Genomic DNA, 18,662 nt, shown 5'->3' with positions numbered 1-18,662 from the left:
AAGCTTAATGAAACGTGGAGGACTGTTATTATATAGTCAGAGAAAAGTTGTTCTCTCCTAATAGAGACTAAAAGGTTCTTCATCCAGGGAAGGTTTAACTTGGCCATCAATATAAAGAATGAGGACAATTTGAAAATGTAGAAATTAAAAGGCCTCCAAATTTTGTTCAAACTAATGAACAAAATTCCCATTGTCCCATATTGATATGCCTTTCCTCATTCACGTCTGTCACAGAGGATGATAATCAATCAATCAATAAACATTTATCAAGCACCTGGATTTGTCAAGTACAATAATCAGCCTCAATCAGAAGAAAATAGACATCATATATTTCAGACTAATAAATTTTGTCCCCTTTTAGCAGCTATGATAAAATTTGTGAGGAAGAAAATCAAGATGAGACTTTCAAGATGATTGTTGGATTTCAGATATCTCTATTATCTCTGTACCCTGTTACCATGACTACTCAAGAGTAGGTTGACTGTATATAAAATAAATATCATTTTCAGAACTGAAATGTTACTCATAATATGAGGCACAAGATATTCTCTAAAGTCTGCATTGTATCTGAGTAACATTTGAGGATGGTTTGTGTATGCATGTATACATACATGTATAAGGCATAAATAAGATAATCATAAAAAACAATTGTCTAATATAGACACTACTGCATTGTGTCTGTGTGTGTGGAAAACTCCCTCTACCAAAATGTCTGTACCTATCCTACGATGTATATTAGACCATTACTTAGGAAACTGAGGTTCTCAGTGACTTACCCAGAGATGAACAATCAACATGTGTTTGATACAGGATTCAAACTCAGGTTTTCTTGACTGATGTTGGCTTTATGATCTAGGGATTAAAAGACCTAGAGAAAGGTCTCTGAATTTTTATTAAGTCTTCTGCAGATAATTTATATAAAGATACAGCAAAGAATTACTCAGAATGAGAAGGCAGTATATTTTTTTTAATCTTTACTGATGTAAGAACAGAATGATGGAGGACTAGATCTAGACCCAGAAGACCTTGGTCCTTCCTACTTTAGGAATTGCAGAATAAAAGAACAAACTTGGGTGATCTTGGATGGAGTTAAAACTAGAGCAGGGTGACCAAGGTATCATCTGGGGTACCAAATTTAAAAGATGACATTATTTGTTGCCTTTTTGCTGTTGTTCAGTTTATTCAGTCCTATTCAACTCTTCATGACTCCACTTGGGTTTTCTTGGCCAAAGATACTGTAGTGGTTTGCCATTTCCTTCAATGGTTCATTTTAGAGATAAGGAATCTAAGGCAAGCAGGATTGAGAGACTCTCCAGGATCACACAGCTACAGTCTGAGCCTGGATTTGAGTCTTCCTGACTCAATGCCTGGTGCTCTATCCACTGCATTATCTGGACAGAATTTAGTATCAATTTTTGTCCCTGGTGTTTGTTTGCTGATCCAGATCTATCGTTCACATTATAGTATGAATGATCTTAAGGATGATCAGTACCCACTGATGTAAATTAGCAACTTATGCAACTTCTCTGGGTCTCAGTTTCTTGATTTATAAAATAAAGGGGATAAAACAGATGAACCTTTTAACTCTAAAGTTCCCATAGACATCAGTTTATGGGCCCATCAATGTATCTATATTTGAAAGGAAAACAGATGAATCTTGCTTTGGGCAGTTGATGTTCCTGAAAACTTGCTTATAGATAAATTGTTGTGAAGTGAATCACATTTTAATTACATAAGGAAGATCACTATTTAAAGAAAATTACCACTAAATTGTGATATTTTTTCCTTCTCATTCCACGGTTCCCACCCATATTAATCTCAGTTCATCTGTTTGTTAATTTGGGAAGTACTCCTCTAGATTGAAAGTGTGAAAATGGAAGGTTATTGATGTGTTTCCTCATTTACTTGTCTGTACATATGTATGTTTTCTGAAAAATCTCACCTATGTCCTTGTTAGAAGTAAAGTTGAAAATATGCTTTTCTGAGAGTGAAAAATACTGCCTAACTACATATTACCTAACACAAAATCATTTTCAAGTGTATACAACTCCCTCTGGCCTTCTCCTAATTATTATCATAAGAAGAACACAATTTTCTGTCCTTCCCTTATGCTATGAGGTAGCTGATCTGGACCTGGAGTCAAGAAGATGTCAGTTAAATCTTAGCCTCAGACAGTATGTAATTCTGACAAAGTCACTTCACCCTGTCTCTGCCAGTTTTTCAAGTATAGAATGGGAGTAATAATACCTCTGGGATAATATCTCCTAGAATTGTTGTGAGGTTTAAAGGAAATAATATTTATAAAGTGCTTAAAATAGTGTCTGACACATAGTAGGCACTCAATAAATAGTTGTTCCTTTCCTTCCTTCCCCTTTATGTTCCAGATAATATGGCAAGAAACATAAAAAAAAATCTCCATTCCAATCAGAGAGTCAATGTGACATAATAAATAGAGTGCTGTCCTTGGTAGACAGATTTCAATTCAAAGACTGCATCTCAGACTAGTTGTGTCACCCTGGGCAAGTCACTAAGCAATTATGAACCTCAGTTTTCTCATATGCAAAATGGAGACCAAAATATTGGGAGTGGCTGCCATGCAGTGTTGTTAAAAGGCTAAAATGAGAAAATATACAGTTTGTTCCAAAACTCACAGGGCAAGTTTAAAGTTATAGCAAATTAAATGTGTCTAACCAAGATTTTTGGGACACCCTGTATAAAATGTGTTTTATATATCTATATCTATATCTATCTGTCTATGTATCTATTATCTATTTATCTTTTATTATTATGATAGCAATCATACACATACTTTGTCATATCTTCCTTTGACTCTCCTAGTCAGAAAGACTCAGAACTTATGGAATGAATGAAAAAATATGTGTGATCTTGGATACAGTTAAAGCATATAACTAAGGCTATAGGGATGATCAGGACTTTGCTCCAGGATACCAAATTTAGAGGATGCTTATAACATTTGCAATCCTTTAGTGGTAGAGAAATAAAAGAATTTGGTGCCCCCCTTTCTTTTTCCTTTAACCTAAATCTGATTTTCACTGTAGAGTAGAAATTCTGGGGTTGTATATAATGACATAGATTAGAAACTTGCCCATATCTTACGCAGAGTGTTGGAGAGTTTTAAAGCAGTAACGAGAACTTAAGGGACTAGCCCATTGGGGCGGCTAGTTGGCACAGTGGATAGAGTACTGGCCCTGGAGTTAGGAGTACCTGAGTTCAAATCTGGCCTCAGACACTTAACAATTACATTACCTAGCTGTCTGACCTTGGACAAGCCACTTAACCCCATTGCCTTGCCAAAAAAAAAAACCTAAAAAAAGGGACTAGTCCATCTACAAAAAGACTGTAAACTCATAGCTCTCTAGTTCAAGATCATTTGCTATTTCCAAATGTATATTTCCTCTCTTTGCAAGCTAACTAGTTAACAAGAATAATTAGTGAACATGGTAAACAACCACATAACATGAGCTCCTCTGCATCCTTGAGTCTTATCTTCAATCCCAAGTTATTCCTTTCCTGTTGCTTTTTCCACACATGATTTGTGGCATTGGTCCCAGGCCAGCAACAAATTCCTAGTTACAGCTCTAAGTTTATATAACTACATAACAATAAGATCTTGGATTTGGCACATCAGGTCTGCATTTGATTTTCAGTGTAATTCTGACTATGATTTTGCTTTTTAAAAAAATAGTTTATTGATATCTCTTATTTTTACATCATCTGCATTTTGCAATGTAATTTTCCTCCCACTCCCTACTCCTCTTTTTGTTTAATTGGGAAAAACCAATTCAGTAAAACTAAGCAACATGCAGACTTTTTCTATGTATAATCTATAATACTCCAAACCTGTAATCAATTGATCTCTGAATGGAAGTGAAGAAGGTAACTTCTCATATCTTTTCCTTTGAATTGAACTTATGTCTGATCACTTTGAAGTATTCAGTTTAACATTTTTATGGTTCTTGTTGCCATTTGCATTATTATTATGGTCATCATATAGATGGTTTTCATGGTGTTTTTTTTCACTTTCTATTGATTTAATCAAATCATCCCAAACTTATCTGTATTCATCAATTGTTCCAACATAGTCATATTGTATTTAATTATGTACCACAACTTGATTGGTCAAGCTCCAATTGAAAGACATTTATTTAGTTTCCAACTATTTCTACTAAAAAATGTACTGTTATTAATGTTTTGATGCATATAGATTTTTTTCTTTTTAACATTGACTTCCTTGGTGTATATGACTAATGACAGAATATCTAAGTCCAAAGGTATGGGCATTGAACTTTCTTTGAATAATTCTATATTGCTTACCAAAATAATAAGATAAATATGTAGCTTCACACACAATGTGTTAGTGTGTTCATCTTTCTAGAACTCATTCAGTAATGGCTACTGCTATTTTTTACAATCATTCTAATTTTCTGCATGTGAGGTGGAATCACAGAGTTGTTTTGATTGGTAGTACTCTTATCATTAGTGATTTGAAGTGTTTTTTAAATCATTTGTTTCAAACTATTGTTTGAGATTCTTTTGGAAACTACTAGTTCTTATTCATTGACTAATATACCAGGGAATGCTTTTGATTTTATATATTTCTATTAAATAATATTAAACCTAGTATTTACATAATGTTTTAAATATTATCTCATTGTTATCCTTATGAGAACTTTAGGAAGTAATTGTTGTTATTATTCCCATTTTAAAGATGAGGAAACTGAAGAAGACAGAAGTTAAATGGCTCGCTCTAAGTCGTGCAACTATTATGTATCTGAGTCTGATTTTAAACATAGGTCCAATCTTTTATCCACTTCATCCAGCTACTTATATATCTTGGATATTAAACTCTCATCAGAGATATTTGTTTCAAAGAATTCCTAGGCACATTATTTTATCCTAGGCACATTATTTTTATTTGTAGAAAAGCTTTGTAATTTTGTGAAATTGAAATTTATATATTGTATGTCTGTAATCACACTTATCTTTTGTTTAATTAATATTTTGTTTCATAGCCATGTCTGTGGAAGGTGTCTGATCTAGTTCTCTTCAATTTTTTAAATTATATGCCCTTTAATATCAAGACCATGTATCCATTTTGAATTTATTATGGCATATGGGACAAGATGCTAGTCTAAATCTAATTTATGTTAGATTGCTGTCCAGTTTTCCTATATATTCTTGTCAATTGTGATGGTCAGTTTAGGGTTTATTATATATAGCAGTAGTGAGTTCAGCTATTTCTGATATTTCTTTTTTTATTCTATTGCCTTGATCCATTTCAGTAATTTGTTATTTTTTGTAATATTGACATGGCTCAGTCACAAGCACTGAATATTTCTCCAATTATGTAAATTATTTAGTTCTTTAAAGACCCTCTTAAAATTGTATCCATACAGGTATTGAGTGTACTTTGGTAGACTGACTTCCAGATGTTTTTTGAATTTTGTAGATCTGGTGAACATGACTTCTCCTTTTATTATTCTCATCTGTATTTGTTATTGCTATATATAAATTCTATTGACTTAAGGGGATTTATTTGGTTTCCTGTTTCTTTGTTGAAGCTATCAATTCTTTCAATTAGTTTATTATCTGATTCCCTAAGATTTTTTAATTATACTATCATGATATATGATGATGACTTTTCTCCTCTCGATTAATTTCCTTAACCATAAAATAAGGATCAGGATATTGAATTAATTTATGGAATTGGTGCAAATCAGTTCAGAAGTGCTTAGGTCTTTTAATTTTTTTTTAGAAATATGAATTATAAGCGGTACCCTAAGTAAAAGGCAGAGGTATAGGATGTTGTTCAGGAATGGCAGCTTCGGAACCAAGTTTATCATACCATATGAAATGACTATCAATGTTTTGGGGTTTTAACATAAATTATAACTTTGCATTGAATTCCAATAGTCTTTTCAAATATATTAAATCAAGTCCACAACACATTTATTTTCAATTTTATTAGTCTATATTGGCAACAGAAGGCATGGTCAACTTTATATTTGCAATTATAAGAAAAAAGGCTGATTATTAAAAGTTAAAAAAGATGATATATGCTTTCACTGGATTAGTATTGTCTCTGTTGAATTGCACATGATTCAAGTAGTTTTTGTCCCAACTAGTAAAGTATTTATGCATAGATTTCCCCTTTACACAGAAAATAGACCCTGCATTGTATAGCTAAGCATGTCCAAATATACATTAAAAAAAAATCTTTAGTTTAATTATTACCATTCTCAATGATTTCAGATAGAACTGAATCAAGATATTTTGTGTCTTTCATTCAAGATTAAGTCAAAATGGCACAAAAATCATTTTAAAGAGATAATGAGCAGTAAAATCTGTTGAGGTAAGTGAAGGAAATCCTTCCCACCTGGCAGATAAGATTAACAAAGCTATAAAGGATTACTATTCCCTATATACAACAGAGACCAAAATAAAATTTATTACAGAAGAAAAATCTTTCAAGAGATGACAAAAGTCAGGAATCTTGTGTGAAAAAATGGCTACCTTATCCTCAAGTGGATACTAAGTGTTCTTATTATTACTAAATTGACAGATACCAACTGAAATAAATTGTAAAAGATTTCTACATTTCAACAATTTGACTTGTGACCAGAAGGAAGAGTGCTTACAAAGCTTATCTCTTTTTTTTCTCAAATTCCTAGGTTGAAGGCACCATTTCTTTCATTGTAAAAAGTGAAGGAAATAGGTACAGTCTGTTAAAAAGCATTTACAGCTACTAGACAGTAGTGCTTTCCTGTTTTTTTCATTATACAATGGAAAACCAAAGAAGGAAAAAATACAAAGGGGTTTTCCTACATGAGCTAAAGGGACCATAGTGTTTCTTTGGGATTACACTGATGTTTTCATTCAATTTCAGTCTCTGAGTTATTATTATGAAATATCCATGTGCAGGTAAGTGCTGAGACCATAAGTACCTAAATGTAATACCCATATTCCTTTTTGAAAGCTCTTACAATAAAGCATTGAGGTTTCTTACAAATAAGATGGTATTAAATGAAGGGAGAAGGTACTTCAATAGCACATTTTCATTAAGGGGAAAATTGTGAATACTAGTCCAACAAATGGTCAACATAAGAGCTCAATTTGTGAAAGGTACTGGGATAAGCACTGAGGATACAAAAATGAATATTATTTAAATTCCTGCTCTCCAAAGCTTTACTATGTACTCATAATGAAAGGACATAACCTCTATTTGCACAGATACTTTATTTTTGTTCAAAAGTAAACATTTTATGTTTAATTAAACAGAAATCTATGTTAAAATTATAATTATTTACAATCTTCCCCTTCTTTTTTTATATATCAGAGAATCATGGAATCCTGGGGCTAGAATTAATCTTAGATCCCTGCCTGAAATCAGAATTACTTAAATCATCCACTTAATGCAGTTTGGAATAAAATAGACACACACACATGCATCGCGCAATATATAAAATCATAGATTTAAGAGAGATGACTGATAAACTGAAGTCAGGAACCAAATATGGTTCCCTTTTGCCTTTAAATCATTTTGCTGAATTAGGTGTCTATTCTAGTAACAATTTTGTATCTCTAGACCCCTCCCTTCTACTTCCAGGATCATCAGTCTTAGAAGACACAAGTATCTGACCTTAGTATACTCACTATGACTTAGTAAGATTACAAAATGTGTTAGTTATATAGAGTAGAAATAATTTTAGAGTTTGATAGAACTGAAAAATTTTGTTCACTATGGCCTGTCCGCTAATTTTTCATGATTGGGTCACAGTTAATGACACACTGAAGGCACCTAATCTGTTTCTTCAATTGAAATCACTTTGATATCAATATAGATCAATGACTATATAAAATTCTGAAATGTTTGTTCAAATCCAGTTAATGTCTCACAGTGTTTCCCTTCCCTATTTCACTGCTTTCCTACTCAAATGCAGATTTTTATGAAATCACAAAAATGGGTAAAGAAATGAGAAGAGGAGAAACTGCATCTATTTAGGTTCAAAACATAATTTTAATAATTCTGTTGCTTGATTTCTTCTAGCCCTGGGGTTGTTAATCCAATTTATTTTTTAGTGATAGAACATTCATGATGTTAGTTAATTGTTAAATAATCGAAGTGAAGCATAATGAATATGGTCTTTGAGGTAGTCTATTCTCCCCCTTTAACTCTACCAGACTAATAGAGATGGATTTACCCACCCTCATAGAAACCTTTGGAAGACTTCTATCTATATATTTGGATTAAATTAGCCTCTGACCTGAAGATCAGAAAATGGGTGGCCTGATATAATTTTCCATATTTTACAAAAATGAATTTAATATAATTCTCAATAACAACTGAGTACATAATTCATTACAGTAAATTCAAAAACCTTCTAGGAGCTTAATCAAAGCTCTTAATTTGATAAGACTCTCAATAAAAAACCTTTCATTGTATAATGAATGTCATTATTTCCAAATTATAACATCAAGATTTTGAAATGCCCCACAGGTACAGTTATTGAATTGGATGTTCATTCTAACATGACTACAGAATCTATTTTAGTGCTTTCAATAGTTGAATTATCAAACTATTAATTTTGCATTCAAATGACTAAAATCTTTCTTACCAAGGTCAGTTTGTGCTAAGTGGCTGTAGCAACTGTCAAATGCAGCTTGACAATAAAATATTGGCAAAAACCTGGAAGGATTGGACTGACCCAAACCAAAATGAATAGAAATCTCAGTGGCCTACAAACCAAACCATCTTAAATTATCTTTGGAAGCACAACATAAAATTAATCTTCCTTTCTCATCCTCTCCCTTGGTTTTCCTTCTCGAAAAATAAAAGCTAGAAATTTCCATCAATATTATAATAAATTATAAGTAATTTTACTCTTCAGGTCCTTTATTTGACTTATGGACTACCCATGGATTACTGCAACTCTTCATGACCTTTAAAATTAGTGATCTTGTGTAAAATATGAAGGGATGTTAAAACATATTATGCCTAGAAATAGGAAAATAATTTTGAAATGTCTTAAGAGAGTGTCAATTTCTCAATTCCTTCTCCTAAGGCAACAAGATGTCCCCAAGCAACACATTATATCTCTGTCAAATGCTCAAATAACTCCTAATAATTAGGAGTCTAATCTAATATCCAAAGCAGACAAGCATTAAGAAGCAAAATTCTGAACATTTTGGTGCAATATGGAGGAAAACCTTTTCAACTGGTACATTTTAAAATATCAGGTTTATAAATTACATCTGCTTTGAAATAGTTATCCTATATAAGTTTTCTTTTCAGGTAATGTTTTTCATAAACAATTCTTTCATTGTATCAGAATATCTGTCATTACAGCTGATAAAACTAAGGTAGTAAAAGAATAAAATGTAGCAAAAATTTATATAGGAAACCCTACAATACCATTAGATTATCCGGAACCTCCACCCTAATCTTCTACCTGATTTCATTCTTCATTATTGTTCAACACTTCCTGACTACAATATTCACCACAAATTATAATTAATATGCTCTATTTTTATAGCTAATCTCAAATACTTACAATTTACCCTTATACATGCTATCATTTATACTGCCTTATGGAATTGAACAAGGTTAAATGAAATTATAAAATCAAGCTAGGTATGTGTATATATATATATATATATATATATATATATATATATATATATATATACCTAGATATATTCCATTGGCTATAAAGAAGTGGCAGAAAGTTGATGGAGAAAAAAGCCACCTGCTAAGAAAGGAAGGCAAGATTTAGGTTTTTATTTGTTTGTTTTTCTTTATCTCCCTAGTTTTTCCCCATACCTTTGATCTATTTTTAATTATGTTTTTCATTAGTGGTAAACAGAAATCTTGCTATTAGGTTTTTCAATTGTATTATGATTTCCTAACAGAAAGAGAAAGAGAGAGAGAAAGAGAAAAAGAGGGAGAAAGAGAAGAGAAGAGAGAGGGGAGAGAGAGAGAGAGAGAGAGAGAGAGAGAGAGAGAGAGAGAGAGAGAGAGAGAGAGAGTTCATTTTACTCTCCATCAACTAGAACCAACATTTCTTCCATTCACTTTTGAGAAAATTCCCTGGGAATCTATCTCATTTCCCAAAATGAATTCTTATCCCAGCCATGAAGTTGACAGCATCCACTCACCTACCCCAAGTGCACACAGATGTATACACATTATGCAAATTCAGTTGAATTTCAATAACCAAAACAGCCCCAAGCTCAAAGGAGGGGAAAAATATGAAAAGAATGTTCTTCTCCCAGGTGAATCATTTATCTGGGCAACTACAGTCAAGGCTTAATCAAAAAGGAGTGGTTCTTTAGATCCCTTTGACAGGATATTCAAGGAATCCTGATATTTTATCCCTTTTGCCAAGCCACATTCACTGATATTTGTGTTCTCAGCCTTAATTAATCCTGTAACTGAACACTGTAATTAAGTTCAAATCTAATAAATCTTGCTGCCACATGACTTCAGTGTTTTCTGAAGACAATGGGACAGTATCTGACATGGTAGATGCTTAGCCAGATCTGGCTATTTCCCAGAGGCATTGCTTAATTGGATCTTTTTTTTATTTTTCTTTCTTTAGACTTTTAGGGAAACATTTAAAAAATTATAGCACCTTTAATTCACCTAAAATAACTTGTGCTATTTTCCCCAAAACATAGGTTTCTGAATCACATTAAAATCAACAACTTAGGAAGGAGAAATCCTGACTTCTAAAGACTTAGCTACTAAGAGAATTCCTTTCATGTGTACCCATCTAAGTGAGTTTCTTCAATATCCAACCCATGAATATAAAGTTCAGAAAGAAAACGCAGGCAGTATCAGTTAAATGCCCTCTTCATTACCAACTATCTGACCTATTTCTTTTGTTATAAAAAGAATTCATGGTTTTCATCCAACTGATTTTTTTTCTAATAGACTACTGAAAAGAACAGCTTCAAAATAGAATTCCTTTAATATAAAATTTCTCCTAGTCCATCCAGTGTCCTTTTCCCTCTTCACATGAGAAACATAGCAAAGTGCTGTTTGAAAAAAAAATCATTTAATCCCAAATAGAACATAAAATGGACAATGGACAACCATTGCTGATATTCATGAAACATTTATGCAACAACATAGTATCCAGTTTCCCACAAACCCTATCCCTGGTTTTAAAGATACTATGTATGTTGCTCACTCATAAGAAATAGATGTTAAGTTCAAATCATCTGCTTTGAAGAGAATTGACACGCAAAAAGAATGCCCCCAGAGCACAGATTTACTATTGTTTGCTTTGATTCTAGTTCCAAACTTGAAAATCATGTTGATATATGATGCATGTGTATATATTCATATATATACACATTTGTGTATATATATATGCTTATATACATATATATACCTGACTATATATTATTTTAAATTGTCATTTAATGTCAATGATGACAATAGAATAAAAATATAGATTGTCTTGCAAATGTTCTCATTGTCCATAATCCATGAGTATAGGTATTGAAGTCCATTCTTATTATGTATGCATACATATACCCAAAGAGCTATGTATATACATTCATATATTCTTTACATGTATGCACATATATCAAAATATCCATAATACCCTAGCAGTTTATTTTAAAACACTGTTCTGATGAATTGTTCATTGATTGTGGTAACTTTGTCTCCTGACTTCACAACTTCATAATAAGAACCTCCCCCCCCCACCGCCTCCCGCCTTCCCTTTGCTGGCTTCCTTTGCCTCCATCTCCTCCCTACAGGTTGCCAGGCTTTACCTGTGCTTATTTTCTATTGCCCTGTTCTCAGATTGCTCAGGGACCCAGGAGTAGCTGTCAGCTGCATTCTGAGGGATCTTCTTTGTCCTTTTTGCTTTCTTCTTTCGATAGAACACTAACCCCAGGACCATAGCCAGAAGAAGCAAGGTGACTGCTACTGTCCCCAAGATATAAAACAGGAGCAATTTCTGACCATCAGTGTCACCATCCCTCCCATTTGCCAAGGATTCTCCTTTCTGAGATCCTTCATCAGTGGAGATCATTGTGAAGTTGTCTCTGGAAATCAGCTCGATTCTTGGTTTCCTACTGAATGTAGGGTCCTGTGTGATAGGAGGATTAGTCTCTTGGGAAGGTCCTCCCATTGTAGTTGCCACATTGTAGGGAGAACTAGCTCCTGAGGTGGCCTCAGGTCTCTTGGTTGTGTCCAAGACTGAGGGAGAAGAACTACTGTTCTCTTTTAATTTCTCCTTTTCCTCTTCCTCATTCTCCATTTCTTTCTTCTTGTCCACGTCCTTCTCATCTTTCTCCTGGTGACCGTCACCTGGAATACCTGTTCTGGTGTGGTTGACAACACAGGAGACACCATCGGGTCCTACATTCCATCCTGGATTGCAGTCACAGAAATAGGAACCTGGTACGTTACGGCAGGGGCCTTTACAGGGGTCTTCCCCCTCCTCACATTCATTCACATCCTGGCACTGGGTCCCATTTTCCCCAGTAACCTTGTAGCCAGTTTTGCAGCCGCATTGAAAGGAGCCTACAGTATTGGTGCAAATCTGTGAACAGGGGGAGGGGTTTCTAGCACACTCATCCACATCCCAGCATTCCAGTCCTTGATAGCCTTGGGGCTCATAACCTGAGTGACAGGTGCAGTAGAAGCTCCCTGCAGTGTTGACACAGGTGTGGGCACATGGGAATATACTGCACTCATCCACATCATCACAGTCCAGTCGGTTTGGAGTGGGTTTGAAGCCCGGAGGACACTGACACTCGTGGTGCTGACCATGGCCTCCCCCGGGCCTGCACTTGGCCTTTCCCCTGCATGGGTTGGGATGACAAGGGTCTCGAGGGATGCAGGACACCAGGTCGTCTAGAAGACGAAACCCAGGCCGGCAGCCACAGAGAAAGGAGCCATCACCCCCCTCCAAGCACTCCTGCTGGCAGCCGCCATTGTTGAAGGCGCAGCCATGATTCGGGGAGGTGCAGAAAGGTCCTGGGGTGCCCCAGTCAAACAGGTTGGGGCTTCGTTCTTTGCACACGAGGTAGTGGCTTCTTTTTTCACCTCCATCCTCACAGTTCACATTAGCTGCTGAGGCAAAAGGCACAGCAGCCAGGGAGGTGCTAGTGGCCCCAAAGGGCGTTGTGTAAGTCACCTCCCCTGGCCCCCCAAGAGCTACAGGGTGGCACATACCTTTGAAACTGAACTTGCACACATAGCCCTCGATGTTCCTGCCCGGTGAACCATGTGAACCACATAGACCTTCCGACCACTTGGGGACTGAGTGGGCAGCAGCTAGAGAGGATGATGAGAGCTCCACCAGGAGGGAGGCGCAGCGCTTGGAGATGCAGGTGCTCATGGGCTCCTTATACCAGTTGGAGTAGGTCGTGTTGCCTGCACCTCCCACCCAGCTGAAGCCCTTCAGTGGGTGACTGGGGTCCATGCACTTGCTCTTATCGCGTTGAAGGCCGATCCAGAATTTGATAGCACGGCCCGGGGCCTCCTTGTCAGGCAGCTGGGCCAGGGCTTCTTGGATATGCTGGGCCTCTTCTTCACTCTTCACTGTGGCCAGGTTCCCCCCGTTGGTGCTGCAGGCAAGCTGGGCCTCGGCGGCGCTGAGCTTGCCCCAGTGGGCCGTGTAGCAAGCAGTCCCGGCACACACAGCCGCCGCCTCCCCCTCCTCCTCTTCCTCGATGGCCCTGGCCCAGGACCCAGGGCTGGACAGCATCTGGCTGAGCAGCAGTAGGATCAGTGGGACCAAGGCGCTCCCCATCTTGCCTCCCAGCTTTCTCTCAGCAAGAAACGAGGGTCAGACCGGCGGCTGCTGCCTCTGCTCCCACTTCTGGAGCTCCTATCTCAGTCCCCAGCTGGAGAGATGGGATCTAAAAAGGGGCAGACTCATCCACTCTGAACACAAAGGAGAACCAAAAGGCAGCTGGTGTTTCACGTCCCCTTGACCCAAGGCGCATCCTGTGGCTGTTGTGTTTCTTATTTCTCACCGGAGACGGGGGCTTCCTGTAGAGAGCAGTTGTATGACTCCTGCTGCCTTCATGACTTTGTTGTTCCCGAGTGGAGCTACTCACTCAGCCTCTCTTTGTCCCTAGCTAAGTCCTGTGGCAAAGCTTCACTGAAGGGGGGGGGGGGGGTTGTAACCCAGAGATACTGTATACTTTATTTTGGCTTCATTTTCTTTCCCATCTGCATGAGGAAACTGGACTGGCATGCTGCTATCTGAATAGGGCTTTTTTTGGGTAAAGAACTTAGAATTCATGCTCATTGGAGGGACTTCTATTAACCCATAATAGTATTTAAAAAACAGCCTTTTGATTCACAAACGACCACTGCACCCCAGTAGGAAGAGAGGGGTTGGGATGAGGGGAAAAGAAATTGCCCTGAGATCTTGGGACCTAATGACACGAATAATCTGATTTCAACCTTTTCGGGAAAGAACAAAACATTTCTTTTACATATCTCATGTTCTCAATTAACATTGAAAATTTTATCATTCATTCCCTCCAGGAACTTTAAATAGAGAAACAAATCTCTAAATAGGAATTGGGCCGTGGGAATGTCTGAATTCCAAACACTGTCCCAAGCCGTTTATGGATCTTAAACTAAATTGGATTACGTAGGCAGTATGCAAAGCTGTCAGAATCCAGTTTATTAAGTCTAGAGGAAACAGGTTGTTTGACAAACAAACATGTTGGCAAGGGGAAAAAAAGTCTCTTGGGCTTGATCTTCTTTGGGCTTAAAACTTATGACTTCAACTCAGATGTCAAAACTTTGTGGTCAATTTAGGATCTTGTAGACAAAAGATAGGGCAGCTGCTACAAGAATTCCCCCACAAACATACACTCACACCCTAAATGCTGAAGCTGGATTTCAACCCCAAGTCGGTCTGGCAGGAAAAGCAAAGATTCAGTTTTGCCTTAGTATCCATAAACAATCATGTATATATGTGATGCTACCAATATTCCTGCAAACTCAGTATGAAGCATCCCTGTCAGAATCAGTCAGTTCTGGTCTATAGAAAACCAAGATCAATAAGACCACATGAAACAACATGAAAGAAAGAGAGAAAGAGAAGAAACAAAGAAACAAAAAGAAAAAGAAATGAGACAGAGAGGGAGAGAGAGAGAGAGAGAGAGAGAGAGAGAGAGAGAGAGAGAGATAGAGAAAGGAAGAAAAGAAAATAATTTTAAAAGAAAATAAATTTATATGTATAAATTTACAAATGACAGTATGAAAAGGGAGAAATAAACCCTACATTTCCTAGATCCTCACTCAAACATTCAAATATTGTTCTCTCTAATATTATTCTTGCTTGAAAAGAAGAATGCCATGTTAATCCCAATAGTTAAGCAATGATGAAGAGCCTTAATTCTGATTTAGCTTACTCAATGATGCAGGGTGCCCCAAAAGTTTTAATACAGTTTTAAGTTTTAATAGCTTAGAAGTGCACAAAAACTGTGCAAAGAGTTTGCATAACGAAAGTCACCATAATCTCTGCTGTATACTTCAATAGTGCACTTTAGGAGTTCTGACTTAGCAAACTACTTGATATTAATTTTGAATCAGGTCTTCTTTAATGGCAGGCTTCTATAGTCAGGTATTAGCTATGATCTTTTTATCCAAGGATCTTAATCTCTACTTATCAGAATGAAATCTAACAGGAAGGAAGAAGAGAGACTAAAAACAATGAGCAAGCTAGACAAGTAATAATTCATTTCATTTATTTTCTCATTCAACAAATATCAAATGAATGACACTGTACATAATTTTAGTAGGAGATGGGAAGTGCAACTTTTTGATCTTCATCTTGAAAGGGAATAGGGAATTCTCATGTCTCATGTTATATAGCAGATCAACAGATAGAAACTTGTTTGCCAAGCTGACTCCAGTGCTGAAAAATATTATGTAATACTCCTGTTCTATTTTATCCCTTCCCAACTCCCATATATTTTCTGACTTTTGCTTCTTTCCATACAAATCTTGGCAACCTCTACTGAATCCACCTTTGACCTCCTGGACTAGGAAAATTGCTGCATAGTAGCTACCTGAATTCTCCTACTTCCTGTGCTGACATTTCATACCCCTCTAGCTCAGGAATGTATCATAAAGGAAGTAGAAAAGATCTTTAAAGAGCAAGAAGGAACATGTTTGAAGATCTTTGGAGTGGAGAGGGAAAAGAGACAGGTAATCATCCAGTATAATATGGTTCAATTGTTAAAATTGAATTTTGGATAAAATTCAATTTTATTTTATGGGCTAAGTGAACGCTCTGAGCTGCTTCTGGACATTACTACTTACCAAGAAGGGGTCATTGTGATCTTTAGTTGTAAGTTTTGATTATTCAGAGAGATTATTCAATATGAATCATTCAGGTCTTTAAATAGAGAGCCAATGTAATTTCCTGGACTTGGGAGTACAAATATACGCTGTCTCTTACCACTTATTGTGTGACCTGAAGCAAATTACTTTAGAGCCTCAGTTTATTGACTACTCAAGAAATAATTTATTAAATAGTTATCATTTATTAAACATTGTACAAAAAAATTAGGAATTCAGTGCTTCTGCCTTCTTAGAAGAGTTGTGAAGGGAAAAAAATGAAATAACCCATGTAAGGTATTTTGTAACCAAACATCCTCTAAATGCTAGTCCTTATTATTGCTACATTTAGCTCATGCTCCCTTCTGTTTTCTAACTTTTCAACATAATCATACTTGCTAGTTCTGATTCCGAGGAATAGAGCATAAGAAGATGAAGATAAAACTTAGACTTCATCTATAGAATTGTAACAGACAAAATGATTGAAAAATATGCTTTTCCTTGTCCAGCCTTAGTATTCATTACATATAAGGCCTATTGTTCTTTTCTTGAGACAGTCTATTATTGAAAACTAAAGGCTCCCCATTTCAGCTCCTCCCCAGTCTGGCAATGTTTCTGGGCAAGAAAAGGTTCCTTTTCACCAAAGGGAAAAGGATGTTTATTAAACTGTTTCTGGTCATGCTAACTGATTTTTCAATAGCTTTAACTTTATTTCTTTGAGATTTTATTATCCATATAAATACTTCTTATATGATTGAGTTCAATAGTTATAAATTATTTGAGTATATTTTAATTATAAATTTTAATTATTTATTTATAAATTACTAATATATTCAGAAATTATTATATTAAGTATATATTTATAATAATGGAGATTTAGACAAAATATTTATTATGAAGGTATATGTACACATATACATTTATGTGCGTGTGTGTGTGTGTGTGTGTGTGTGTGTGTGTGTGTGTGCGCAAGGGTGTGTCTATATAGGGAATTCCTGGGTATTCAGGTAGGTATTGACTAGCATAAATAAAGAGAAATGCAAATGACAATGCGAGGGATCTGTCAGCACCAGAAATTCAACAAGTAACAAGGGAGGATGGATATTTTCATGGGCTCTCATTTTAAACATGAAACTCTCAGTTGTTGTCTCTGTAGATCAAGTGCAAGCTCTTAAATCTTTTTTAAAATCATTGATATGGGCATTGTTCATAAATAGTAAGGTTTTTTTTACTAGCTCAAAAAAGTTGCCAAGATAATTTTACTATATTTGGACAGCATTATAAAATTAAAATAAAATGATCTAATTACTATGAAAAGTTCCAAGACCCAATTTTGAATAAAGGTAGATGTTATCAATTGAACATCAATTCAAAAGAAATAATTTAACTCAAATGGATAGAACCTTTTTTTCTTTTTAATTTTATTGCTATCTTTCATTCATCTAGCACCTGCATATCTAAATGTATAGGTTACATTCCCAGTCTCCAAAGCAGATGTAGTAGAAAGAGTACTGGACAGAAAGTCAGAAAACCTGGATTCTAATCTCACCTCTTTTACTTATGAAGTGTATGACCTGGGACAAGCCATTTAGTCCCTTTGAGACTCAATTTTTTTCATATTTTAAATGAGGTAATTGAATTAGATGACCTTCTAATTCTAAACTCCTTTGATTATAGGAGGAAATATGTAGGCTATTTTAAGTTAAGATCACAATAAATGTCAAGAGAGAGAGAGAGGAAATAAAAGTAAAACAATGTTCTATTGCATGAAAATACTGCATATCCACATCTGTGTAATTAAGGACAGAACAACACTGTCTATGTAAGAAGAATAGAAGGAACTGCTTCTCCTGAAAAGGAAGTCAACAACCGAGTCAGAGCCATGAGCTGTGTTCATCGTTACCATTGGCTTTCTCCAATCAACAGACCTGCATCTTAAACACAATCTAACAATATCAGGAGTGGAATTTCTAGCTTTTTCTTGCTGCTTTGACATTGAAGTCCTGCTTAATTTTTTTCTGAGAATGTCTATACTCTGCAGTCCATAAGATAGGCTGTCATCTCTTGGAAAGATTTAACTAATTAAACTGGCATTATATATGATACAGAGACTTGGATAGTGGCCATGGTCTCATTTTTTGACCTCTATGGTTACACATTATCAGAGTTAGGTCAGTCATGAAGGTCAGTGACCTTCTATGTGGACTAGTATGCAAGGCTGGCCTATAAAATCTTGCCTTCCCACTATTACATTGTTGGTGGAGCTGTTAACTCATCTAAACTTTCTGGAGAGCAATTTGGAACTACGCCC

The 18,662-nt window shown here is 35.8% G+C and overlaps 1 protein-coding gene across 1 annotated transcript; it reads right to left on the bottom strand.

Annotated features, from left to right (window-relative positions):
* Window positions 1-2,597: 2,597 nt before the first annotated feature.
* On the bottom strand, window positions 2,598-14,117 carry CD93 (CD93 molecule). Its single transcript, XM_074209328.1, has one exon. It carries the CDS (start codon window positions 13,794-13,796, stop codon window positions 11,802-11,804), a length of 1,995 nt encoding a protein of 664 aa, XP_074065429.1. The 5' UTR covers window positions 13,797-14,117; the 3' UTR covers window positions 2,598-11,801.
* Window positions 14,118-18,662: the final 4,545 nt, after the last annotated feature.

This window comes from Macrotis lagotis, chromosome 1 (assembly GCF_037893015.1).
Source record: "Macrotis lagotis isolate mMagLag1 chromosome 1, bilby.v1.9.chrom.fasta, whole genome shotgun sequence".
Taxonomy (NCBI): Eukaryota; Metazoa; Chordata; class Mammalia; order Peramelemorphia; family Peramelidae; genus Macrotis; species Macrotis lagotis.
The sequence above is the reverse complement of the archived record's forward strand: the minus strand, read 5'-3'. Positions and strand labels throughout refer to the sequence as shown.

Coding starts and splice junctions, on each gene's coding strand:
- CD93 (XM_074209328.1), bottom strand. CDS start 13,796: ATGGGGAGCGCCTTGGTCCCACTGATCCTACTGCTGCTCAGCCAGATG.